Here is a 26,645-nt window from a genome sequence, read left to right on the forward strand (position 1 = left end):
TGAGATGTGATTCGGTGGTCGAGGTCAATAGCCTGACGATCATGAAATTTTAATTGCGGCCAATGGATTAGGGTTTGTCGAATAAATGTTTAAACACAACTAGAATTGCATCGAGTTATTTTTATCCAGCGAGTCACTAAATCGGTCATTGAGGAGTTGGTAAATCCAAAACGAGCCAATTCAGATAATACCGTTGCTTGTACCGAGAAGTATTAGGGCCTTTGATTCGCTAAATTAGGGCACAAGTCGGGCTCTACCGTGCAATTTTGATTCGTAAATCTAATTTCGATCTTAGGTCGCATCTTGTTAACCATGATTATGAGGATACAATATTATTCAGCATTCCATATTGTCTTGGTGTTGGAAAAAGTATCAAAAAAGTCATAAACCTATTTCATTTGCACCAATTCAGCCATAAATCTTTCGATTATACCAATTTAGTCTTAAACCTTTTCATATTGGTGCCAATTCAGTCCATTTGACTAATTTTGATCAGAAATCGGCGACGTAGACGCCGACCGTCCTATGTGGCCTTGCATGTATTGATGTGAGCATTTTTAAATATTTTTATATTTCATGTTTTCTTCCCTTTTCTATTTGCGGGTGGTCGGTGAGGGCGAGCGTCAACGAGGCCCCCCCTCACTAAATCTAGTCGGCCTCGCTAGATCCGGCAAGGGGGGCCTTGCCGATGTTTGCCCTCGCCTAGGTGAGGCCAGCCTCACCGGCCATCGACAAATAGAAAAGGGAAAAAAATAATAATTAATTAAAAAATTAAAAATAATTTTTAAAAAATATCCATGTCAGCATCATCGGTGCCACGTAGGATGGTCAACGTCCACGTCGGTAATTTCCGGCCAAAATTGGCCCGATATACTAAGTTAGTATCAATGTGAAAATGTTTAGGTGTAAGTTGGTCTAATTGAAATGTTTATGATTAAATTGGTACCAATGCAATAAGTTTTAAGATTTTTTTTGTATTTTTCTCTCTTGGTCATCAAAATAGGCATTGCCTTACAAAAATTCTTCCATCTCTCCCGCCTAATTACCTCGATTTATAAGAAACCCTATATTTTGTTATCATCCCACCTTACCCTACAAAAAAGAAAAACTACAACTACAACAACAACACGTGATCTGTAATTTTTGGAGAGACTACATTTTTCATATTGAGTTAAAGGAATTGAATCATAATTTTGGCACATGCCCTCTCATGCGAAGGTTAATTATCCAATCTATACCAATTAAGGTCGCACGATTCACTTTAATTGCTCGGTATCCTCAAACGCTCCAGAGATCTTGTAAATCACTCGGGTGACGAGGCGAATATGATGATTCACTTCCTTCGCGGAGTATCCTAGTAGGAAAAGCTTCCAAAACTACGATTGAATCCTTAAAACGGACATGAACACATGCAATCCTATCAAATTAAGGTAGAGATTCCAAGCAAAATGTGTCAAGCGGTTTTAGGAACTAAATCTCTCGATTCACATAGTCACTTTCTTTCCCATGTTGCCTCATACAATCACTATATATGTTGCCTCATACAAGCTATGATCCCATCCAGGCATTACCGCATCGTCTCTTCCACCTTAAACTCAGCTCTCGTCTTTATCTTTGACCCGACCACTCTCACTTTGCTAAGATGGCCAAGCTTTCCTTCAAGCAATTCTTCATCTTTGCCCTCGTTTTTTCAGGTTTTGTTTTTTTCTCCGAGTAGTTTTTGTCTTGCTTTGCGAGACGTGAAGTGACTATGAACTGCTTATGACAAAAAAAAAAAAAAAAGTGACTACGAACTGCTTTGTTACTGACGTTTCTCGGTCGATTTGGAAAAATTGCAGCCATGTACGTGTGGCGTCACGCAGAAGCGGAGAGGAAGTGCAGCGAGTACATAGAGTTCCAGAAGTGCACCAACCAGGCTTGTGTGGCGAAATGCAAGAGCAACCACGGCAGCTCCTTCCGCCACGCCGCTTGCGTGCACGAAGAAGTTGGCGCCCAGTTATCCTGCGAATGTTACTATCACTGTTGAGCGCTCGAGCGTTGTAATAAAGCCATTCAAATGTCTCGCCACTTGAATTCTTGAATTGATCAAAGTGACATTTGGTTTCTGATCCTTGCTCCCATCTCTTGATTTTGAATTGATCAAAGACAGCCGAAATCAATTCAGCATTTTTTTTCATTTCGACCAAAAAAAAAAATATTCAGCATTTTTGTCTTGCCTAGAGATGATAATTAACTATGATAAGGCACGTCTATCGCGACTAGAATTGATCGATAGTAAAACAACTCTAATTAAGTTAATGACACGTAGCTAGTGTCATACCTTTTTTCTTGTGGGCACAAGACCTCGATTTGAAAGGTGAGAACACTTTATAACCCTTCTCATCGTGAGACTAATCTTGCAATGATGGACCAATACCTTACAGTAATGCGACAATACGAGACTCTAAAGATGTTTTGTTTGCCACTGGAGAGGATTAATAGTCCGACACGCGATAGACTATGCTAGGTGTGGGTTTTTGGTAACATTTGACATAACTATGCTATTCACGATTGTGTGAGCGTACTTCAAAGTATTCTCGTCTTGAAAAACCTTGGAGAAATCAGTCCAAACATGGTGAATGTAATGGTTCTTCACAACTTATTGGTATGCACTTACTTGATAAAAGCCGAGAAATTTAACTTGTATTCGGATTAAGGAAATGCTGTTAACTCTTCAAAATATAAAAAAGATATGACCTTTTCTTTTAATCATACATAAATATATGTATGATCATTGAATTGTGACCCAATGTATAATGTGAATTTTGAAATTATGACCCAATGTGATTTCTGAACTTTGACTCAATGTACAACATCGACCCAGTATACGGTAGGGGTAGTCGTTGCAATACAAACCCAAAATCTTGATTAAGGCCAGAATTAGATAATTGAATTAATCAAAGGGCGGTCCAGTCTCTTAGCCTCTTTAGCCCCAACGAAGAAAAAACAAAGGAAAGGGATTAAAAAAAAAGAAAAAAAAAACATGATCGCTCAAAAGTAAGCGACGCAGGCTGTCCAACTGCCAACAAACGGTAGAAGTTTTCTTGGTTCTTTCCGACGTCTCAGAACAATATTCCTTCAATCTTTCCCGTTTCAGTCTTCGTTGGATTCTTCGCGTTCGAGCCTAAGAATAGATTCTTCTTCAGTTCTGAATTTCTCTCGACGCCTCTCGGATTGTTTCGCCCTATAATCTTTTCTTGGTTTTGGGCCCCCAGTTCAAGGTGCGAGCTTTTTCTTCGGAAAGCTCGCCTCAAACCCTATAATATGATCACGGATCCCCCGACTCCCAAGCTCCATCTCGTCGTCGCCTTATTGACCGTCGCCACCCTCCTCCTCTTCTCCTCCGCCGTCAGATCGGAGCCGCAGGTCTCCCGTTCGGCCATCAGGTTGCCCTCCGAGAAGAGCAACGGCGGAGGAGGCCTCTGTTCCGGGGCTGCGGCCCGACCAGGCTCGTGCCCGGTCAAGTGCTTCCGTGCCGACCCAGTATGCGGTGTGGACGGGGAGACCTACCGGTGCGGCTGCGCCGACGCCGTGTGCTCCGGCGTGGAAGTCACGAAATTAGGCTACTGCGAGGTCGGGAGTGGCGGCCCGGGTCCGTTGCCGGGTCAGGCGCTGCTTTTGGTCCACATCGTTTGGTTGATTGTGCTAGGGTTCTCGGTTCTTTTCGGGCTCTTCTGAACATATATAATGTGAGAGGCCGACCTGAATCTTGCGTCTTTATTTTCTCTCTTTCTGGGATTGCTTTTGGTGGGTGGATGTATGAGTTTTGGTTGATTCCACGGGAGTTAATTCGTTTGTTCATATCATCAATCATTGTCGATGTATCGATTCATTTCCGTGTCGTCTCGTGAAACGCTCGTAAAGTTCTTAGTAGATGTGCGTAGGTTTGGTCCTTGAGCTCGAAATTTCGCGATTCATCTTCTGCAAATCGCTGAATTATTCTTCGGGTTTATACCATAAAAAAAAATCTCAAATTAATGTTTTGACTACAAAAAGCCTCAAATCGATACACTTATGACAAATTTACCATTTCTTAATTTCCGTAAAATTTTAGCATCAAATTCCTGAATTGGATGGTATATGATAGTTGATGAGTGTAGCAATTTACGATTTTAAGATTTTTCGTGGTATTAACCTAATTTAATACAAATTAACAAAGAATGAATTTGTCACATATATACCAATTTGAGATTTTTTTTTGGCATTAACCTTATTAGATCGATTTTTGTTCCTTATTTGATTAACGGTGTGCAAAAGAACCGAGCACTGCGCAGAATCGAGAACCGGCGGTTCTCATGGGGATCGGTCCGGTTCCCAAATCCACACCTGGAACCCCCGCCTAGGCTAGACCAATATGAATATGTGAATGATAAAATTATGTCTTTCTTAGCAGTCTCTCACGACTTACTTCAATTTGGTTGTCATGAATGAACACTGATTTATAAAAGTCAGCAAGACATCTCCATTAGTAATTCGAGTTGTTCTGCTTTGCTGGAACTTGTAGCAAAGGTAGAAATGTCTTTGCATTGGGAACACTAGCAACCTTCTTGTGTACTTCAACTCTCTTTATTTTACTATGCTGACTCGCTTCTAACTGCATTTTCACATTACATCTTCTAGAAATGCAACGCCTCATCTCAATACCATGGACCACCTCATAGCAAAGCCAAGATAAATGTCCCTTATGCACGCTTATTCAGTCACAATTCATTCAAAATAGTCTCATCTTATTTGGACCGGTTCCATGGACCCACTCGGGAACTAGATCGGACCGTCGATCGGGTTCTCGAATGGGTCTATAGAACCATTGGGTGATTCTCGGTTCCCAATTCATAGAACCAATTTTAGTGGGCAATTCCCGATTTAAGGTTGGGAATCGCTCATTTGGACCATGCTCATCACTAGTGATTGCTTGCTGATTTACTTGCTTCACGGAATGTACTACCAAGAAAGCTTCCAAAACTACGATTGAATCCTTTGAAAAAAAAAATGCAGCCATGTTCGTGTGGCCTCATGTAGAAGCAAGGAAGGTGTGCCTCGAGTTCATAGAGCTCTAGAATTGTTACCGACTAGGCTTGTGTGGCGAAATGCGAGAGCATCCACGGCGGCTTCTTCGGCGAAGCCCTCTGCATGTGCAGGTACATCGGCGGCCGGATGGCCTACGATTGCTATTATTGTTGAGTGCTCGTGCGCGCGGGTGTCGCAATCCGCTTTTGAGTCGCTTCGCCTGGTCGCTCCCATTTAATAAGCCGAATCGAATGTCTCGCCACTTGAATTATTGAGCTGATTAAGTGACATTTGGTCATTGGTCCTTGTTCCCATCTCTTGATTTCCCTTTCAACGTCACTACGGTCGCCTCGGGAAGATAGTCGGCTGCGATTTAGGATTTTTGTCATTCCTAGAGACAATACATCCGTCGCAAATTGTAATTGGTTAATAGAAGACATCTTTGATATGAGTTAATGGCACATAGCTAGTGTCGCACCTTTTTTTTTTTTTTGTCGGCATGAGACCTCGATTTTGAAAGGTGATAACACTATAATCACGAGACTTACGATGGTGGATTAATACCTTAGACTAATGTGATACTACGGGACTCTAAAGATTTTTTTTTTTCCACTAGAAAGGACTAATCGTGGTTTGTGAAAATATTCTCGTCTCGAAGAACCAAAATTAACGCAATCATGTCGTCATTACTTCATAATTTTTGTTCATTGACTCAATCCAACGGAAGTCAAACCAAGCAAGCCCCATCTCCGGCCTGTCAGAATTAGAGAACTGAATTAATCAAAGGCGACGACGCAGTCCAGAAATAAATAAAAAAAACATTAAAGAAAGGAAAAAAAATATTAAAGGAAAAGCGTTGTCGTTGAAAAGTAAAGCGACGCAGGTTGTCCAACTGCCACCACCAAACGTCGAACTTTCTTGTTCTTTCCATCCAACGTCCTCGAAAGTCGAACCAATCTCTTGGGAAAAAACTCCATTTTCCCATTGAATTCTTCGCGTTCGAGCCCAAGAATAGATCCCTCGCTTGTCCCGCAATTGCATACCTTTCTGAATTCTCTCGAGTCTCGCATTTTGGCCCCCCAATTCAAAGGTGCGAGCTTTTTCTTCGGAAAGCTCGCCTGGAACCCTAGAAGATGATCATGGATCCCCCGATTCCCAAGCTTCATCTCGTTGTCGGCTTCGCGATCGTCGCCACCCTCCTCTTCTTCTCCTCCCCTGTCAGATCGGAGCCGCAGATCTCTGGTTCGGCCATCAGGTTGCCCTCTGAGGGGAGCGATCGCGGAGGCCTCTGTTCCGGGTCGGCCCGACCCGGTTCGTGCCCGGTCAAGTGCTTTCGTGCCGACCCAGTCTGCGGCGTGGACGGGGTGACCTACTGGTGCGGCTGCGCGGACGCCGCGTGCTCCGGCGTGGAAGTCGCGAAATTAGGCTACTGTGAGGTCGGGAATGGCGGCTCGGGCCCGTTGTCGGGTCAGGCGCTGCTTTTGGTCCACATTGTTTGGTTGATTGTGCTAGGGTTCTCGGTTCTTTTCGGGCTTTTCTGAACATAACGGGAGAGGCGAGTTGAATTTTTCGTTTTTATTTTCTCTCTTTCTGGGGTGCTTTTGGTGTATGTAAGAGTTGGATGATTCCACGGGCGTTAATTCTTTTGGTCATATCAATCATTGATGATATATCGATTCATTTCTGTGTGATCTTGTGAAATACTGGTAATGTTCTTAGTTGTGCATAAGTTTGGTGCTTGAGCTCGAAATTTCGTGATTAATTTGTTGCAAATCACCGAATTCTTATGATGAGATTGGTTTTCGTTCCTTGTTTCATTGATGGGAAAGAAATTTGATGAAATTTTGCTGGAAATCCTTAATTAGCACCATTAGATTGGAACAAATTGATTGCTGTGTTCTAGTTTCTTGTAAGCCTTTTCAATTGTCAAGTTCTGGACATCTTCAAGGAATGAGAGGCATGGATTCCGAAGTTTATGCAGGTTTTCCATGTCTGTATTAGTTTACAATGAAGCTTGAAGTATTTATTTTGACCGCCTCTTATCTGCTCGTTGATCGGGTAGTAAAGGAGTCTCGTTGTGTTCTTGCGTTGTCAAACGTTGATGGAGAAACTAATGCATATGTTACTCCTACTTGGTGTGGGGATGTGGTTTTATAATGGAAATTGCTTTTGGTAGCTTTATAATTACTGCCTTACTGGGTAAAAAGTTTATGAAATCTGTACTCAGATACAGGAGCAGGTTTTTCTTAACTTTGAGACGTACCTGAAAGAGCAGCGGAGGTTGCAAGGTGGAGCTACATTATCTGTGCTATTCTTCTCTGAGCTAACCAAAGAGTATAAGAGCATGAGAACTGTGTGTAACTTTTATGTATGGTAATGAAAGGTATTGTCAATTGGCGTACGTGCAAATGACAGTTTAGAAAAGCATAGGTATTGCCTTCTAGATCAGGGTACAGCTTCACATGCTGAAAGAATGGAGATAATTTTTTTGGTTCCTGCCTCCTGAACACCATGCATGCCGACTGTCTTAAAATGTTCTTTCTTGCGCTGCTCTTTTGCCTCCATCGAGAGGCAGAACAATTAGAGGCACGAGCTGAGTGGTTAATGGAGACTCATATCATCCTCAGCTGCTGAAAACTTGTTATCTCCTAGAAGTATGATCATATTGGGTCATAATTTGGTTCCCTGGTTTTGGCATCTATAGTAAACTCCTTAGTTATGGCCACTTGTAGTCACATGGTAGATGTGCCAGGTAAGCTGCGAATTGGTGGCTGCTGCAAGTTGAAGTATTAATCGGCATGTACAGCATATCGCAGGAGCTTTAAATCAGTGTCCGGTTGAGTCAATAGATGTAGGAAGCATGTATTTGCTTTTTCCTAGCTGAAACTGTTTTGCTTTGCCTACAAACTCTATGTCAATGTTCAAGCAGATTTAGCTTTAAATATCGTACAGAGAAGTCGTGCAACTTTGCTATTGTTACTTTTTGATGAATATGCATGGACCAAATTACAGGCTGATGGTCATCAGAACGATGACTTTGGCGCTGTGCTGTGGATGGACATTGCTTTTGTTGTATTTTCTTGCTTCTCTCTGAATTTTCTGATGACCTGTGGAAGCATAAAACGAAGGCTCATGTGGTATACCATCTTTTTAATTCTCTTTAGAGAGTTTGAGGAGGCCTCGCAAGTTTTCATTGACTATTGACATTTATCACAAACATTACTTTAGCTGTAAAGATTGAGGCATGAAACTTCCTTGGACATTCTATCTCTTTGTTTTAGCACGTGTCCCTTTTAAGCGATCATGAAATAAGTCGAAATGATGCAGGCAGTCCAACTTGGAAACAGGTTCACAAGAGCAGAGTCTAAATTTCAGAAGGGAAATTTTCGATTCACCCAACATTAACAATCAGTGATCGAGTCTATGATCATCATAACACCGGTTGTACCAAAGTCTAAAGATATCAATTCTGAATCTCCATATCTTGCAATGTGTTGATGGAGTCTCCCAAATCTAGCGGCTTCCATAGGGCCAGCGACATCACCGGAAAGGTGCACAAGAATAGCCGGCGCAGAGACCTGTAGTGCTGCTATAAGGGAACAAAGCGACAGGTCGGCTCGGTGGCAGCTCAGGGATCGGTTTATCAGTGGCGAGGAGATTGACCACCTCCTCCATACTAGGCCTACCTTTACTCTCGTTCAGGGTACAAAGCAAACCAATCTCCAAAACTCGAATTGCTTGTTCGAGGTTGACCAAGGAGCCCATCCTTCTATCAAACACCTTCACCTTCTCGTTTATCTCATGCATTCTCCATGAGAAATCCAGCAGATCCTTCTCTTCTTCTTCTTCCACCTCTGGGTCACTCCTCCTCCTACCTGCGATGACCTCCAGAGCAATGACCCCGAACTCGAAGACATCGGCAGCTTGACTTGTTGCCGACTCGAACTTTCTTGATCCCGAACCGGAGAGCACAAATCCAAAATCCCCTAACACAGCACGGAAAGTGACGTCAAGAAGGACACTGGTTGTCTTCATGTTCTTGTGTGCAAGTTTCTTTGAATGCAAAAAACTCAAAGCTTCTGCCGCATCCTTGATGACCTTGAACCGCCTTGTCCATGGCAAGACGCCGACTCCAAATAACCATTTATCAAGACTTCCATTAGGGAAGAAATCATAGATAACCATGAGCTCCACTTTGTCGTGACACCACCCTCTGATGGGTACCAAATTGGGGTGGCGAATACGACTGATGGCGCAAATTTCTTTCAAAATTCTTCGCCGATCTAATCCATATGAGTTCAGAAAATGAGTTGAGAACCGTTTCACAGCAACTTGGCAGCCATTCGGTAGCTTTCCCCTATAAAAAGAACCTCTGTAATCACTTCCTAGTACTTCATACTCGCCAAAACCTCGCGTTGCACAGGACACCTCATTGACAGTGAAGCTCCGTGGCTTGTTAGGAGGCCTTGGTCGTTGTATTTTCTCCGGCAAGACGATGGTGCTCGGTTTATCTCCTCTGCGCTTGCTGTTATAGTACAAGCTGACTAGAATTGCGAGAGCCAGCACCACGACAGCTGCAAAAATCAAGAAATTGCTAATTGGTTCTGTTTTAGCTCCTCCAGGAGTCTGAGTATTTCCCAGGATGATCTTGCTCTCGCAGGTTTCGTCTGACGGGATCCGGAGAGAAGCTTGGCTTGTCGATGTGAAGTTCCACGAGAGAACGTTGTGGATTTGGGTCAAGTTCCCCGTGGAAGCGGAGAACCCCACAAACATATACTCCTTCAGATGAGGAGAGAGATCTAGGAATCCAGAAAATGCAGGAGTCGAGGGGAATTCTTGCCCCACCGATCCGAGATTGATTTCTATCCATCTTTTTGGACCGTCGTATCTAATTCGAGCTCGGTGAATGGACCCGTCCTTGAGAGAAACCCCGATATCCGACAGATTGATTGTCCTTGTGGACACAATGCTACCCAAGTTGATGCCAACATGGTTGTCATTCGGGTCTCCAAATTCAGGATTGTGGCGCGTGTCGAATTCCACGGCTACAGCTTTGTACTCCTCATCGCATGCGTCATTAAGCATCCCAAGCCACGGCCCTGATCTTCCAACAGTGAACTCATCTGGTACTATAATAAAAGTTAAGCCGCTGCCACCATGGGTGCCCCCTGTACCAGCAGAGCCGGCATCATTCCTGGCAGGAGTGACCGAGCTGTCGTTCTTGAATTGGAAATCAAAGGTGGTCTCGAAGGAAGCCGGGGTTCTGGTGGCGGGGTCGAGCAAGCGGACAGGAGAGGAGTAGAGGGCTCGGCCAGCGAGATGCCGAAGATCGATGGCTTCGGACACGTCGGGGATTTGGACCGCACCCGTTTCCTTGGACAGCTTCGCACTGCCCAAGAGCCTCACGTCATGAACCATCCTGGGGTTGTCTAAGCTGAAATCGGGGAAAGAAAGGTGCTTCGTCACGTTGATCACGGGCCCCGTGAACTTCTCCTTCTTGGCTGAATCGACCCCGAGCGAGCTCCCCACCAAGAGCAGAAGCAGAAAAAGAAAACTTGAGAAGGCCATGACAGCAGAAGATAAAGGAGCAGAGAGATAAGTTTTGCTTCTGTGAAATCAAGCTAATGCATTCCTCTTGTGACTCCGCTTGCACGAGCAAAGGGACCCGCTTGAGTGGGAATCTTTATTTTTGTGTGGCACTCCAGTAGCAGATAGCGACGGGATGATTTCCAGTCTCATGTGCTCCCTATCATCTTTGTCGTGGGGCGTGTTTCTGGACGGTGCGTGGTGGATCGTAGCTCTTGAGACGTCCGGCTTTCGAACATCTATTTTCGTCCTCCTGTGCGGGAATACGACCAGCCCTTCCATTGCCCAACACGACACGAGACGAAAGGCTCACGGGCCGTTGATCGAGGTTTTCCTAGTCCGCTTTCGGTAACGTGAGGCAGTACAAATCCGGATTCTTCCACACAAGATGACTGAAGCGGGGAAGGCACGAAACTAGAAAGTATATGTAATCTCTGGGCAGGGTTGACGTGGTCCTTCCACTTGAAGTCGGGAAAATTCATGTAGAACTTGAATTGGTAAATCTGATGGGGGAAGCAAGTTTGGTAGGTATCTGAAGAAATATCTGCACAAGATCCCCACCAACATGTTTGTCTGGCGTTTACTCTGACGATTTGACAGACGCCCAACCGCGAGCTCTGGCAAACTGTCGCAAGACAATGCTAGCAACCTCATCCGCAGGCTCGTCAATACCCAGGAATTCGTCTTTATAGTCCTCTGGGGGATTTTCATTTAGAAGCAGCATCGCTCTATCAATTATTTTAGAGGACAAGTATCCTCTCGATGCCATGCCATCCTTGAGAGGGGGTTCATAGCCATCCTGTTCGTCTTTGTTTGCAGAGTGTCAACAGGATTCTCTGTATTTTTGCCCACAATTGTAAAGATGAAGTTGGTAAGTTTCAAGAGATGGTAAAATTTCAAATGTGCTGGTAACTTTCTAAATACCGTAATAAATTAGAATTATATGTATTTCACGACGGCAACTTTATATTGAGGTGTGGTTCATACTCCCTATGGTCAGAAAAGCACGAGATCCGGGGGAGCCGTCTCGGCGGGATTCTTAAGGGGACAACGCTCTTGGATACCAGAGGTTTTTATAGCTTGAGCCATATATTTTTTCATTAGTAGTTTAAGCTTGAGCACTATGAATAGCTACTACTATGGGCCTGTTTGGTTCAGCATTTCCAAAGGATTTTGGGACTCTAAAGTCCCTTGGTAAAAAACAAATAGCGTTTGATTCATTTTTTTACTCAACTTTGAGAAAATGTAATTACATTTCCAAAAGCCTCTAAAGGCCTTTAACCCAAAGTAACTTTGGATGTACTTTGGAAAGTTGTATTTTCGGGATGCAACTAATTTTTTTCTTCTAACTTTGTCAAGTAGAACTCAGGACAAGGTATTATGTTACCAGTAACGGGTTCGCCCCACTTAACTAACTTTTGTGACTCCGATTGGGCAAATTGCCCGGTCACTCGACAATCAATTATTGGTTACTTTGTCACGCTCGATGGTTTTCCAAATTGGACCAACTCCTCAAGGTTGCGTGAGCATGGTGTCCTCTGTTAACCCACTGATGAGAATAGCATGTCATCTATCCAATCATCGCGATCATACACCATTATGCACGAGATTCGTTTTCATTAAACGATGACGAAACATCTATGTTTACACCTTTGTGGTATAGTTGAAAGCATACCTCCAAGAAAAGAAGGTGCAATATTATGGCTTTGTCTATTTCCAGGCCCGATCCTATATGGTTTTTATGATGTTCTTGGCAATTTCCATTCTTGACATGGACCTTTTAGTGGGGAGACACCTCTTTATAGAGCTTTGGCTAGAAAAACCTTCTCCACTGACCTCTGGCAGCAAATCACAAAACCAATTCTTCTCTCTATGGCTAGATCCATTTTCGCAACAGCATATGTAAGTAAATTCAAGATTCAAAACAATAGTACGTGCATGGATATAACTCCTAGTGGGTTGGCGCATGTGTGAGTTTAATGCCTAGTGGGTTCGATTCTCAAAGAAGTAACTAGCGAAGCGGGGACAGTCTCATGATCATTCCTCAAGTTTAAAAGACGGAATGGCCGTTCCCCTCCTCCTGTCTCTCCCTCGCTGCGGAAACAAGCTCCAATGGCGGCCGCTAGCACTCCTCCATCCATCTTCATCTTCTTTACCAAATCTCACTCTCTCCTCCCCAAGTCCTTCTCTTACCCTTCCAAACCCACTAGACACTCCGCCTCTCGTCTCCACATCTCCAATTCCCTCCAAGACCCCGTTCCAAAAGCCAACGCTACCGCCACCTCCGCCTCTCTCATCACCACTCTACCCTCTCCTAAGGCCCTCACTTCCCGACTTTCCCACGATGGGCCCCGCAAAGGCCACCATGTCCTCGTGGAGGCCCTGGAGCGCCAGGGCGTCACCAACGTCTTTGCTTACCCCGGCGGTCCCTCCATGGAGATCCACCAGGCCCTAACCCGCTCCAACGTCATCAAGAACGCCCTTCCCAGCCACGAGCAGGGCGGCATTTTCACCGCTGAGGGCTACATCGGCACCTCCGGCCTCCCCAGCGTCTGCATCGCTACCTCTGGCCCCGGTGCCACCAACCTCGTCAGTGGCCTTGCCGATGCCTTGCTCGATAACATCCCCATTGTCGTGATTACTGGCCACGTTACATCGATGGCCAGTACTTCATTTGCTGTTGTTCTAGTCGCAAATATCTGCACTGCTTTATTTGATAGCTCACCATCTATAAGGTGTAAACTTTGAAGCAATGGCTTTTCCCACCGTTTTGACAAAAGAACGATGTACTCGATTTTTAGTGCCGCGAATAATGATTGGTAAGGATGCATTTCAAGAGACCCCTATTATCCAGATCACCCAGTCTATAATGAAGCACAACTTTCTGGTTCTTGACGTGGAAGATATACCAAGGAGGCAAGGATAGAAAGGCATTCTTTTTAGCGACTTCAGCGAGGCCAGGTTCAGTTCTAATTGATATACCTAAGCATATACAACAGCAGCTCGTGGTTCCCAACTGGAACATGCCTATGAGGTTGCTGGGATACATGTCGAGGTTGCCTGAGCCGCCTCGGGAGGTGCACTAGAAACAGATTGTGAGGTTGCTAACTGATTTGAAGAAGCCAGTTTTGTATGTGGGCAGTGGGCGTTTGAATTCAAGTGGTGAGTTGATGAAGTTTGTAGCACTTACAGGAATTCCTGTGGCGAGTACTTTGATGGGTCTAGGATCGTTCCCATGCTCAGATGACTTGTCCCTTCATATGCTTGGGATGCATGGGACTGCATATGCAAACTATGCAACGGACAAAAGCGATCTACTGCTTGCCTTTGGAGTTCGGTTTGATGATCGTGCGACGGGCAAGCTGGAAGCTTTTGCTAGCCGAGCTAAGATCGTTCACATCGATATCGACTCAGCTGAGATTGGAAAGAACAAGCAGCCTCATGTTTCCATCTGTGGGTATGTGAAATTGGCCTTGCATCGGATGAACAGGCTGTTGGAAGGGAAAGGCTCAAAGCTTAAGCTCGACTTCTCCGCTTGGAGGGTGGAGCTTGATGAGCAGAAACAGAAGTACCCATTGAAGATTCAAGACCTTCGGGGACGCCATACCTCCTCAATATGCTATTCAGGTTCTTGATGAGTTGACCAACGGACATGCGAACATAAGTACAGGCGTCGGGCAGCATCAGATGTGGGCTGAGCAGTTTTACATGTACAGGAGGCCTCCGCAGTTGCTGACATCCGGCGGATTAGGGGCTGTGGGTTATGGATTGCCGGCTGCTATTGGAGCTGCTGTTGCAAAGCCTGATGCGGTTGTTGTGGACATTGATGGAGATGGAAGCTTTATCATGAACATCCAGGAGTGTTGGCTACTTTTAGAGTGGAGAACCTTCCGGTCAAAATTCTTCTGCTGAACAATCAGCACCTGGGCTGGTTATCCAGTGGGAGGATCGGTTCTACGAGGCCAATAGAGCCTACACAATCGGTGCTACAACGCCAATCGTATATGCCTGATCCATCGATTACCGATTCTCAAGCCAACCGAATTAGCCGCTTGCTATTTTCCCTCCAATTCGCAACCTTCGTGCATCGTTGAGAGAACAAACAACACCACTAAACTCACCGCCCTCATTCTAGCTAGATACGGAAATTTCGTCACGAACAACCACCGAACGCTGCCGCATCCGCCAACGATCTTGGCCGCTGGACATCGAGAAAATGTTTAGTGGTTTGTGAGAGCCACGTCAATAGAGTACGTGGCGTGCGCTTATACTGACACATATACCATGACGTGAAAATAAAATAAATAAAAATTATCTTAATCCAACTGGATTTCTCCCTACTCTTCCATCTGCCACGACAATTTGAAAGTTCTCCGTCCGTCGTATTTGCTTGTCCATGGTCGATGCCTCTAGATCTGACTCGGATGCTGTCATGCCCAAAATCTATTGCGACTGTGCCTCCGAGGTCTGTTGCGGCCATGGCTCCTCTCTACGGTCTGCCATGGTAGCTCCGCTCCAAGGTCTGTCGCAGCAACCATGGCTCTGCACCCATAGCTCCCCTCTAAGGTCTGCCGTGGCTATGGCTCTGCGCTTCCACATTTGGAAGCGAGCATGACTGGTCTGTCACAACCATGGCTCCGCGGTTCCAAATCTGAAGGAAAGCGTAACTGTATTGTTGCGGCTATGACTCCGATCTGATCTGAATATATCGGAACTTGCTGCGGCAGCCATGGTGGAGAAAAAAGAGACGAAGATGGAGGTTACCACACCTTGCGCGATGAATGGAGACGATGGACATGGCCGAGTTGGGTGGTGGATGGAGACTGTGGTGGCGACGGTGGTAGCAACGACTTGGGTGGTGGAGAAAAGCCAAGCTCAGGCGGAGCGGAGGTTGAAGATGGAGGAGGAAAAGAGAAAAAATTATTTTTTTAATTTCCACATCAATATTCATGTGTCAAAATGTGATTGGATATTAGCATACCAAGGCACGTCACGTCAGCTAGACATTCCGCTTGCAGACCACTTAATATTTTTTCTTGGACATCTGTTCAGACTTGTATGCAAACTCAAGTATGAGGAAGTGTTAAGAGATATTTAGCTCTTTCTATAGGATATTTAGCTATGTTAGAGATAATTATAATGTTTTTTTAATATCTATAATTTTCAAGATTGCACATGCATCGCCCGTGTATCGCTATTTGGCTATGCATATCTTGATCGAGATATTATCTTAAAATAGTTGTCTAATAAAATCTATAAATAGGCTAGCGTATTCTTCATTACCATACACAATGACGACAATAGGAATGGCTGCCTCAAGAGCCCGAGCTTCATGAGCTCCTCCTTCGTCTACGGTGGGGGTGGTGACGTTGTGGATTTGCAAGGACCAAAAAGGAGGGAGAGTGCTCACCATTGACGGCAATTGGTGAGTTCATGATTTGCTGCAAGAGATCAGTAGAGAAGATTGCTCCAGCCTAATCTTCGTAAGGAAGCATCTGCTTGATAAAGTGCCTCGAGTTCTTCAAGATCATTGCCACCACCATAAGCACAAGCTCATTATAGGGAATGAAGGTGGTTCAATTTATCGATAAAAGCATATGACCCAAAGAAATCGAGAATACGTATCTACCCACTGAAAGTCTATGTCAGAGAAATGGAAATTGCAAGAAAACATCAGAAAAGGGATGGCATTGTATATCTTCTTTTCTACGAGCAATACTTTCAAGTGAACCACAAAGGAGTAAGTATAGAAGTTTCACAATCATTAGCTGAAATGCCAATTGACCGACCAAAGGCAAATGACAAGGACCATACAAATCAACAGCAACACTCCATTCACCTTTGTCGATGGACTTTCTCCTACCTCTTCGAATACTCAGCACAAAGTTCACAAACTCCGCTTCTCCAAAGAGCGGAGGCAGATGGGTCAAGAAGCATGCAGGACAAAAACTGAACATAGAAAAGAGATGTGTTGCACATGCCTTCAATGCTTGAATCAACATGTCACCACTCTTGTAGTGGTTTAATAGAGGACAACGTGCTCAAATAATCAATCTAAAATCCAACAAAGATGTGCTTTCCCTTTGCTGAGTTGTTGACCACAGGCCCAAGGAAGGACAAAAGCAAAAGAGTATGTAACTTTGGAAAAAGGTTTAACTACCCAAAATACAAAAAGGCCAACTAACAACCGCTTGAAACAAGATCAACTCAAAACGTTGAAACAATATAACATGCAATTCTTCCACCAATCACTCCTCCTCGAGAATTGTTCCCCTCTCACTAACATAGATACCATCGAGGAACTTCCGGATATCTTTTTTCTTGACATGGCATTTCTGTTTCCCAAAAAAAGCAAAAAAAGCTGGATTAGTAATGCTAAGCATGCATACATGCATTAGATTAACTGCAATCAGAATCATGGGGCCAAATAGATAGTTTTCCAGTGTGGGGTTTCATTCTGTTTTATAGGCAAACTTCAGAGCGTCACTGCAACATGAAAGAGTAAACTACAATATTAAACCGGCATACATATTACTCAGGTCTTCCTTCCTCTCCCCAAAATAACGCAACTAGCATGAGCACAAGTGCATCTAAACATGTTAAGAAGAGCGAAGCTAACGGGGCAGCCCATACCTGATTTATCAGGGCACATGATCGGGAAACAAGTTCAATATCATTTCCATCCAAAATCAGCTCATCCTTGACCTTTTCAGAACGAAGAACTGTCACTCCCTCAAGCATATCAACCTTTCTCACCTGATTCAAATAGGAACTTTATCAGTATCCAGTCAATGAGGGTCAAACTTTTAAAGCAGTTGCAGACATGAACCGCTCAAGTATTTGCATCCAGCCATTTGGTAGAGTTCCATGAACATAGTTTTTAGCATCTCTCAACACACCCTCTACAAGTCTACAACAGTAGAACTTAGAATACAGTTACAAGCAAACGCACTCAAAATTGGCAAATCAAGCCTTTCTCCAATAGTGGCCATTAGAAAATGGACAGGTAACAATGAGTGCTAAAATCAAGGAAATCATTCAGCAGCTCACAAGTTGAATGTCCTCGCAAGTGGCAACAAACCAAAGCCATGCAGGGACACCGCGGCAACACCTTAAAATTAGTCGAAAGTCTACATCAGGACATGTCAAATGCAGTTTTTTTTCTCACCACATATGTCAACATAAGGCTCGAAGTGAATAACAGTAAAGGCCTGCAAAGGTCCAGATTAAACCATCTTGCATCACATCCAGTAGTTGACAGAAAGTTCAGCAAGAGAACTACCGCATTCAGCATTTACATAGGCATTTCAGAACAAGTTTACTAGAACTAGAGTAACAAGCTAAATTCTAGTTTAACATCTGACCAATCAATAGCTGCAAAAGGAAAGTTTACACAGTCAAGAATACATGTCAATTCCACCACCAATAGAACCATGAAATGGCATAACAGACAAATCAGTCAGAAGTAACTGGAGAAACAAAATATATCCAGACAGTGCGCACCTTCTTCTCGCCGAGAAAGTTGCGGATCTCGATGGACTTGTTGGAGTTGGCGATGCTGGCGTTGATGGGGAAGTGGGCGTAGACGAAGCGCATCTTGTAGCGGTACCCCCTGGTGACGCCGGTGATGAGGTTCTCGACGTGGCTGAGGGCGGTGCGGATGGCGGCGGAGGTCTTGCGGGTGCCGAACCAGGCCTCGATTTTGAGCTTCCGCTTGCCGGTGGACTCGTCCTTGATGAGCTGGAAGTCGAGGTTAAGGTGCTTGAAGTTGCGGGTGAGCTTGCCCCGAGGGCCCTCCACCTCGATGATTTTGGCGTTGATCTTGATGCTCACCCCGTCGGGGATGTCCATCGTCTCCGACGACAGGATCGTCTTCATCTCCGCGTCGGCTCGTATGCAACCGCAGAGAAGTGCAAATGGCGGAGGAGGAGAAGAGGGAGAGAGACGAAAACCCTAGCGACGAAGGTGGTTATATGAATATGATGCGACTGCGAGGCGTGAGCAAAGGCCCAAAGAGTTTAGGCCTTTCGAGCCCAAACTATATGGTCAAGGCTTTAGCCCCCTAGGCTTTCATTTATTTGCGAAATAGCCCCTAACCTCCTCGGACTATGGCTCAAACATCCTACGTGGCATGAAACGGCGACGAATTTGGACGATAAGAAATGAGCGGAAATGAGGGCCCATCTACCTCACGAAAAAATCATTGATTTGGAAATGTTTTCCTAAAGATGATCGACTATATTGCATATACAAATGAATGAGCGGAAAATATTTTATTATCCACGAAAGTGTTTAGGCATAAATTATTAATTGTCGACAATGCAGATCTCTTCTTGGTGACTAATAGTTTCGAGTGATACAAACGATCACTTTTTAAAAAAAATTTCAAATTATTCATTTTTTCGCAAAACAAACGAGCTTAAGTTTTAGCGGTCGGTGCTCCAATGACGCATAGTTTCATTTTTACGGACTTCACTTTAGGGTCTGTTTGACAATGCTCTTATTTCTCTGGTTCCTGTTCTTTTGCTCCCGAAAATAGAGAAAGAACAGAAATCTATTTGGTATCGCTCAAATTTCCATCTTTATATTCTCATGGCAAGTTCTAGTCAAGTCCTCGTGATGCTTCAAAATCAATTCAATCTGAAAATAGCCCCCATCGTCACCATCGTCTTTTCAATCGTTCTAAGGTATACGATATTTGGACAAAGCTTCAGGCGGATATGGTGCGATATGATGGGCGTGTTCAGATTTTGTTTCTGAATGATACGTTCCGTCAATTTGATAGAAACATTCTTCGTAGATACGCTCAAATGAAATTGTGCATTTCTTTTGGGTGTAATATTCTGGGTCGCGGGAGCGTTAACCGTTATCTTCTACCAATGAAAATTGTTCCACGTTAATCATCAACGCTCTCGCTCTCATGCTATCACCAAGAACATTCCGTGTAATTGGACGAGAGGCACGCTTATGCTGCTCGGAAGCTGCCTATCGTATGGTATCTGGTTCACAGTGCAGGTCTATAGAAAAAAGTTCCCGCTCTTTTTCTGCAAATAACATTCATGAAATTAAGGATACGGTCCACCGATCATAATGCTTGTGGACATGCCTTCTTTACCAGGTTAAGCTGATTAAAGTCTTCCTGCTGAAGCATTGGTCCACAATGTCGACCTGCTGAAGTATTGGTCCACAATGTCGACGTTCATCTTCGCGTTCGGGCAAGCAACAATTGCAGGCTTATGTATCGATTGTAGCAGGAAGTCGTCTCGTGGAGTCCGGGATGAAATCTGTAGCTGATCACCATTTTCTACTCGGTAAGGTTATTTCTTATCCGCGAGTTACACTGCGATTACTAAATCGTTCCACGTTGATCCTTGATTTGCTAAAGTGGCAAACTTCAGCAATGCATATTTAAGAGCTTCCGTCGTCCTTGTCCTTTGCTAGAGATTAGTCAGTTTTTAAGCAAATGCAAGCATTTCACAAATCTTTTCGTAACAAACATTTAACATGTGACGCTGCGGCAGATGTACAAGTCTTTGTAGAAAATTTTCCTCGGTGACAAGGCTTAATTTTCCATCGTAAGCATACATGGTCGAATGGTTCAAAATCTCTACTTAACAATGGCTACGAGTCTCTAACTGTGAAACTCTTAAACTTGAGGTGCCAAAAACTTTCTCTTTCAGCAGTTGTATCATAGACAATGCTTGTATGGTTACATTGACGAACGTTACAATTTCATTCACTAATAAGCGAAACTAGCTACTTCACATAGGGAGCATTTGCAACAGCTACGGCTTTCTGCTTAATCTCCTGGGTGATTGCGAAGCGAGGCCCTACCTATCCTTCCATGTTCAACCCATTGACTATGATCTCCGTTGCCGTGCTAGGAGCACTCATACTCGGCGAGGCAATCCACCTGGGAACGTATGATGAATCTCATAATCCTAAGTCCTTTCTTTGCCTGCATAGTTTTCAGAAGCCCCTAAGGCTTACTTTGAAATTTTCAGAACTTTTACTGAGTATGAACCACAGTTCATGGCTATTATTGCAGTTTAGTGGGAACTATTCTGATCCTAGTGGGAATATACTCCTCCTTACGGGGAAAAAGGAAGGAGCTGATAATGAATCCGCAACCTCCGGTCAATAACGTTGCACCAACGGATGTCAAGGCAATGCTTACCGAACCTGCAGCGACTCCATCGCCGAAGGTGACGACTGTCTTGCTGAGCCATTCACCAGAGCAATAGATTTCACAGAGCAACAATGAAATCTAGGTTAATTAGGAATGGCCCTGATGTGGCTTCTGTGCAGTGGCACACTACATACAAGCAAATCTAGGCTCTTTTAGGGTCACGGTCAAAAGTATTCTCTAATCAAATTTTAGAAGAGAATGGATTATATAACCGTCTTTTGGGTAACTTATATGTCAACAATCTACTTTGGGCTACAAAAATAAAATAGCAATTGATTAAAAATTATTGTGGGATCCACTCTTTTAAGAATCTGTGACTCATAAGGTATTGTTATTCTCACGGTTGCCCAAAAACTGTTATATTAGCAAATACCATTTTAGAACAGCATATCTTAGCTCGTTCTCTATGTTTGTACAGTAAAATAATATGGATCTTCTATTCGATTCATCGACATGTAACACAATAGTCGATGAAGTCATGTTGGGAGTTAATGTAGTTTCGGTAGTATCATCTCATTGACTTTGAGTGTAGTCATGTGTCATTTCTTGTTATGGGGACTCTCAGATGTCTAAAGGTGGCCATGTTTATGGTTTTAACTTTTAACTGAGGCGCGTGCGTTTCGCCTAAACTTTCATAAGAAGGTAAAATACTTTTTTTTTTTTTTGTAGAAATGAGTTTTAAAGGAGATTAATAAATTTTCAATTTTTTGGGTGGTGTGCTGAAAATTTGTGATTGAAAAAACTTTTGGGTGTTCGAATCTTATTTGGAATCATGGGTATTGAACAAGGTAAAGAAGTGAGTGTTTGTAAAGAGACTTGCTGAGTTATTAGATATGTTAGTTATATTTAGTAAACGGGTCATAGATAAATTGAGAATGGTAATGTCCAAAATAATATGGACGTTAAATAGGTTCACAACTTACTTAGATTCAACCCACTTCTATGATACTCTCTCTGTCTCTCACTTCCTCACTCAATCTTTCGCTCGTTAACTCTGCACTTTCATAGCAATTTGGGGACGGGACTTTCCTAAATTGCGTTATATATGAAAGTGTTTTAGCAAATATGGATAGGATCGGTATGTGTTGGGTCTGGATTGGGTCATGTGTGTCGCTAAATTTGTATGACATGGAAATGGGTCTAAACGGGTTAAATGGGTCAATGCGGGAAGGGATCATTTTCGGCACAACCCGATCCATCCATTTGAGGGGCCTAGTTGCAGTTACTACCAAGAACGCGAGTTTGCCTTGTCATTATATGTCTACAAAGGTTGAATTCATTGAATCTCTTGCCCTGTTAACCATATCCTAGATCATTTGGGCTTGTGATAAAGGGCGACACATCAAGATATTTACGTTATATTTCAACCGATTCCAAAAATAAGCCAATACCACAAGTCTCCGACACACCATGTGGAGTCCACGTCGTGGACTGTGCTATACTCGATTTCTATATGCTTTTAGAGGTTGTGATGCTACTTCTTTCGTAGGTACTTTTAGTGAATATGAATGAGAACTTCGTGAGAATTATTGCTGACCCCAGCCGCGTGACTAAGTCATGTTGTTTTCTCTCCGGCCAAATGTAAAGTACCATAATAAACAAGATATTTGTTCGCACAATATGTTTGACTTTAATCAAACATTTCTCTAGCTGTCGCTTGGACCATTGCAGAGATGCCTGCTTGTACCAGATCATGTGTGTGTGGCAATCTCGTGTTTGCAATTTCTGAGCTTGCTTCGAATCTTTTCATTATCGTTGCACGGCGAAAGCAAAATAATTAAGGAAATTTTCCCAAAAACGCATAGAATCAGCGCGAGAAAGACCCTTCTGATAACACTTTACATCGAACAACTATGGAGCACGGAGAGAGGGTTGTAAGAGAATTTGCTTGAACCACATCAATCTTGAACTCCTACGAATCTTCGTCAATGACGCTAATTTCCGGCGATTAATTACATGGAACTCCGTGATGATCCAAGTGTATAAGCAATTTGAGGGAAATGAAGGTCTGACCACAAGTCAAACATGGTCAAACTCTCGAGCTGAACTCCATTTGACCTTTGATCAAGAAGGCGAAACAAACGACGAAGTTCAAATCATTTCGCCCTTGCGCTAGATTAAGAAAATACGTAATCCTCCCCTAGTCAAGTTAGTATGAATTGCCTATTCTTGCGTCTCAAATCTGGTAAGGCATATCAATGAGTCCAATCGACCTACCGGAGAATTACACATTTTAGTTTTCATATCTGGGACGGTCAACATTCTTTAATGTTTTATTTTGTTCTCTCGGGAGTCTCCCTTGAAGTCATCCAAATACTTGTATTCAAATAAAAGTGGCTCTCGCTAGTCTTCATGGTCTAATCAGTTGGTGGCAAGAGAGTATCCAAGATTACCACGCGGACATCACTTTCAGGATTTGCCCTTGTCTACTGAATTTCTGTGTTGAATTCCCTCTTGCCCTAATTCACTGACCCCTGTATATATCCATGCATTCCCTTCTCTTCAGTGTTCTTCGAATCGTGCAGTTCTTGTAAATGCAGGAGTCTGTGCACTACCGTTTTGATTGCCTTCAGATGCCCATTTAATAATCTTGGACTAGAGAGAGACTCTGAGAGACTTCAGAGAGAGAGAGAGAGAGAATATGGCGATGATAGGGTTCGAGAAATGTCACGACTACGAGTCATCAAAAGTTCTGGTGAGTATGTTGCTGGTGCAAGCATTCGCGACCGGGTTGCAGCTGCTTTCCAAGATCATATTGAACGACGGGACCTTCATTTTCGCTCTCTTGGCTTATCGTCATGTGGTTGGTGCGGTTTGTGTCGCCCCGCTCGCTCTCTACTTCGAAAGGTTTGATGCTGATCTTGATTTTTTATTCTCCCCGTTCCGAGTTGTCTCTTCCCTTTCTTGGGCATGTGTTCTTCAATCTTCACCTTTTCCTTTCTGAGCTTTCGAGCCATTGAAAATGGGCAAAGATTGTACGAACCAGAGTTACAAAGAACGACTCTTGAAAATGGCGCGTCTTCGTTGCAGAGGTAACGCGACGAAGCTGAGCTTGAAGGTGTGGTCTTGGCTCTTCATTAACGCATTAACCGGGTGAGATGGCTCCTCTCCCTTTTCTTGAATTTCTCTGTCTTACTCCTCTTCAATGCATCTATATAGCTTTTCATGTTCTCAATGCAAGTCCTAGTCAAGTCCTCGTGATGATTCAAGGTGAATTAAATTTGAAAAGTTTAGAACCCCGGTGACCATGGACTAAACTTTTCCGATTTTATCACAATTAAGATGTAAACTGAACCTACAAAAAGACTTCGCTTCTTCTTTATCACTTTGTAAAACGGCGTTCGGGAGAAAAAAAGGCTTTTTTCTAATTTTGGTATCGATGCTAATGTCGCAGAGTATTATCATTGCCAATGGGACTATACTACTACGGTCTCCGGGATACAACCGCAACATATGCTGCCAACTTCTTGACCGTAATCCCGATCGCCACCTTCGTCTTTTCCATCATTCTAAGGTATACGACATTCATCTAAAGTTTCTGCAGGTACACATTTATATAATGGGCGCACTCATATTTCATTTCTGAACGACAAGTTTCGTTAAGTTTGATAGAAACATTCTTGGAAAACATATCTTTCATAGCCACTCTCAAATGATATCGTGCGTTTCTTTTGGGTCGATCCAAATGTCCCTTCATGCTACTAAAACCGATGGGTGTTGGATTATGGCAGAGTAGAGTCATTGGGCTTAAACACCAGAGCAGGTAAAGTGAAGACAATAGGAGCGATACTCTGTGTTGCGGGCGCGCTAACAACTATCTTCTACCAAGGAAAATCGTTCCACATCAATCATCAACAATCTCGCTCTCATGCTATCACCAAGAACATTCCATCTAATTGGACGAGAGGCACGCTTATGTTGCTCGGAAGCTGCCTATCTTTTGGTGTCTGGTTCACAGTGCAGGTGTGTAGAACAAGTTCGCAACTTCTTTTCTTCGGCAAATAACATTCATGAAACGAAGGATACCGTCCACCTATCATAATGCTCGTGGACATTGCTTTCATTTGATAGGTTAAGCTGATTAAAGTCTTCCCGTTGAAGTATTGGTCCACGATGCTGACGTGCATCATCGCGTCCGGGCAAGCAACAACCGTGGGCTTGTGCATCAATCGTAGTAGGAAGTCGTGGAGTCTAGGATGGAATCTGCAGCTGATCACCATTGTCTACTCGGTAAGGTTATTTCTATCCTCAAATTACGCCGCGACTACTTAAATCGTTTCGCGTCGGTCCTCCATTTGTTGGAAGTGGCACCTGGCCAATCATGAGCGGAAAACTTCCATGAATTGTCGTTCGTTAAATTCAGCGATAATATATACGGTTGGATGGTCGATAATCTGTACTTAACAATGGCTACAAGTCTCTAACTATGAATCTCTTATACTCGATGTGCCAACGATTTTCTATTTTAGCAATAGTATCATAGTCTGATGTTTGTATGGTTACATATGATGAACGTTACGATTTCATTCACTAATGAGCGAAACTAGATTCTTCATACGGGGAGCATTCGTAACAGCTACCGCTTTCTGCTTAATCTCTTGGGTGATTGCGAAGCGAGGCCCTACCTATCCTGCGATGTTCAACCCGTTGATTCTGATCTTCGTCACTGTGCTAGAAGCGCTCCTACTCAGAGAGGCAATCCACCTTGGGACGTACGAAGAATCTCATAATCCTAAATCCTTTCTTTGGCTTCATAGTCTTCATAAGCTACTAAGGTTCAATTTCAAAATTTTCGGAACTTTTATTGAAAAATTCATTGCTATATTGCAGTTTAGTCGGAACTATACTGATCCTAGGAGGAATATACTCCTTCTTAAGTGGAAAAAGGAAGGAGTCGATCATGAATATACAACCTCCGGTCAATAACGTCGCGCCTATGGATGTCGAGGCAATGGTTACTGAAGCCACAGCAATCCCGCCACCGAAAGCGATGATCGTCTTGCTGAGCGATTCGCTAGAGCAAATAGATTTCACAAAGCAACAACGAAATGTAGGTAATAAGGAATGGCCCTGATGTGGCTTCTGAGCAGTGGCACGGTATACACAAGTCGCTCTTACATACCATCTGTGGCCCGTGGAGGAGAATAGTAGTGCTGAAGGCAAAATCAATGTCCTACTAGTACCAGACCTCAATCAATGCGATCCTACGAAACTTCGTGAATAACACTGAACTTCAGCGGTTCATTACGTGGAAACTCATCACGATCCACGTGTATAAACAGGTTTGTGGTTTGACCGGTCAAACTCTCGAACTGAACTCCATTTGTCCTAATGCTTGTGTCTTGGTCAAAGTCAATATGAATTGCGTATTTTGATGCCTCGCAACTGGCAAAGCATTAATTAATTGGACCGACTTACCAACGAATGAAAAATTCCACCTTTGCATACTGTGGGACGATCCAAATTTTGTAATATATATATTTTGCTCTCTTAAGAGTCTCACTTGAAGTCATCCAAATGTTTACATTATAATGATTGTGTCTCTCGATAGTCTTCATGGTCTAATCAAGCGACATCGGCTGGCGCAAGAGAGTATTAAATAATTTTCATTCATTTTGTCCAGCCTATTTATGTCTTAACACCAAGAAATGACCAATTTCTTGTTATTTTAATCATAACCAACAAGTGACAGATTTAGTCAATAATAGCAAAGTCTGGTGAACGATAAAAACCTTCGTTGAAGATGAAGTCAACCATATAACATGTAAGTGCCAAGTAACGATACTTTCGGATATGTAACATTTTGCAGATAAGTGTTTCTAGA

At 43.4% G+C, this 26,645-nt stretch overlaps 5 protein-coding genes and 1 pseudogene across 6 annotated transcripts; 4 read left to right on the plus strand and 2 right to left on the minus strand.

The window, feature by feature from the left end:
- Window positions 1–1,840: 1,840 nt before the first annotated feature.
- LOC115747566 lies at window positions 1,841–3,764 on the plus strand. Its single transcript, XM_030683773.2, has 2 exons — window positions 1,841–2,009; window positions 3,137–3,764. Exons 1-2 carry the CDS (start codon window positions 1,841–1,843, stop codon window positions 3,715–3,717), a joined length of 750 nt encoding a protein of 249 aa, XP_030539633.1. The 3' UTR covers window positions 3,718–3,764.
- On the plus strand, window positions 3,137–6,726 carry LOC115747601. The gene is made up of 2 exons (XM_030683809.2): window positions 3,137–3,202; window positions 6,133–6,726. The coding sequence occupies exon 2, from the start codon at window positions 6,180–6,182 to the stop codon at window positions 6,585–6,587; it is 408 nt and encodes a 135-aa protein (XP_030539669.1). The 5' UTR covers window positions 3,137–3,202; window positions 6,133–6,179; the 3' UTR covers window positions 6,588–6,726.
- A 1,657-nt stretch (window positions 6,727–8,383) lies between these two features.
- LOC115747598 (probable L-type lectin-domain containing receptor kinase S.7) lies at window positions 8,384–10,860 on the minus strand. The gene has a single exon (XM_030683806.2). The coding sequence runs from the start codon at window positions 10,612–10,614 to the stop codon at window positions 8,587–8,589; it is 2,028 nt and encodes a 675-aa protein (XP_030539666.1). The 5' UTR covers window positions 10,615–10,860; the 3' UTR covers window positions 8,384–8,586.
- Window positions 10,861–12,744: 1,884 nt separating this feature from the next.
- Window positions 12,745–14,644, plus strand: LOC115747565 (annotated as a pseudogene).
- Window positions 14,645–16,622: 1,978 nt separating this feature from the next.
- Window positions 16,623–18,579, minus strand: LOC115747600 (60S ribosomal protein L9-1). Of its 2 annotated transcripts, none has more exons than XM_030683808.2 (3): window positions 18,136–18,577; window positions 17,266–17,388; window positions 16,623–16,967 (listed from the first exon to the last, which is right to left on the minus strand). In XM_030683808.2, exons 1-3 carry the CDS (start codon window positions 18,508–18,510, stop codon window positions 16,881–16,883), a joined length of 585 nt encoding a protein of 194 aa, XP_030539668.1. In that variant the 5' UTR covers window positions 18,511–18,577; the 3' UTR covers window positions 16,623–16,880. The 2 variants fall into 2 exon arrangements, with proteins under 2 accessions (XP_030539668.1, XP_048127594.1); XM_048271637.1 differs by having other exon boundaries at window positions 16,945–17,089; window positions 17,229–17,388; window positions 18,136–18,579.
- Window positions 18,580–23,468: 4,889 nt separating this feature from the next.
- Window positions 23,469–25,898, plus strand: LOC115747564 (WAT1-related protein At5g64700-like). The gene is made up of 7 exons (XM_048271855.1): window positions 23,469–23,668; window positions 23,852–23,914; window positions 24,216–24,335; window positions 24,553–24,784; window positions 24,893–25,056; window positions 25,369–25,533; window positions 25,652–25,898. Exons 1-7 carry the CDS (start codon window positions 23,469–23,471, stop codon window positions 25,893–25,895), a joined length of 1,188 nt encoding a protein of 395 aa, XP_048127812.1. The 3' UTR covers window positions 25,896–25,898.
- The last annotated feature ends 747 nt before the right edge of the window (window positions 25,899–26,645 follow it).

Source organism: Rhodamnia argentea, chromosome 10 (genome assembly GCF_020921035.1).
Source record: "Rhodamnia argentea isolate NSW1041297 chromosome 10, ASM2092103v1, whole genome shotgun sequence".
Taxonomy (NCBI): Eukaryota; Viridiplantae; Streptophyta; class Magnoliopsida; order Myrtales; family Myrtaceae; genus Rhodamnia; species Rhodamnia argentea.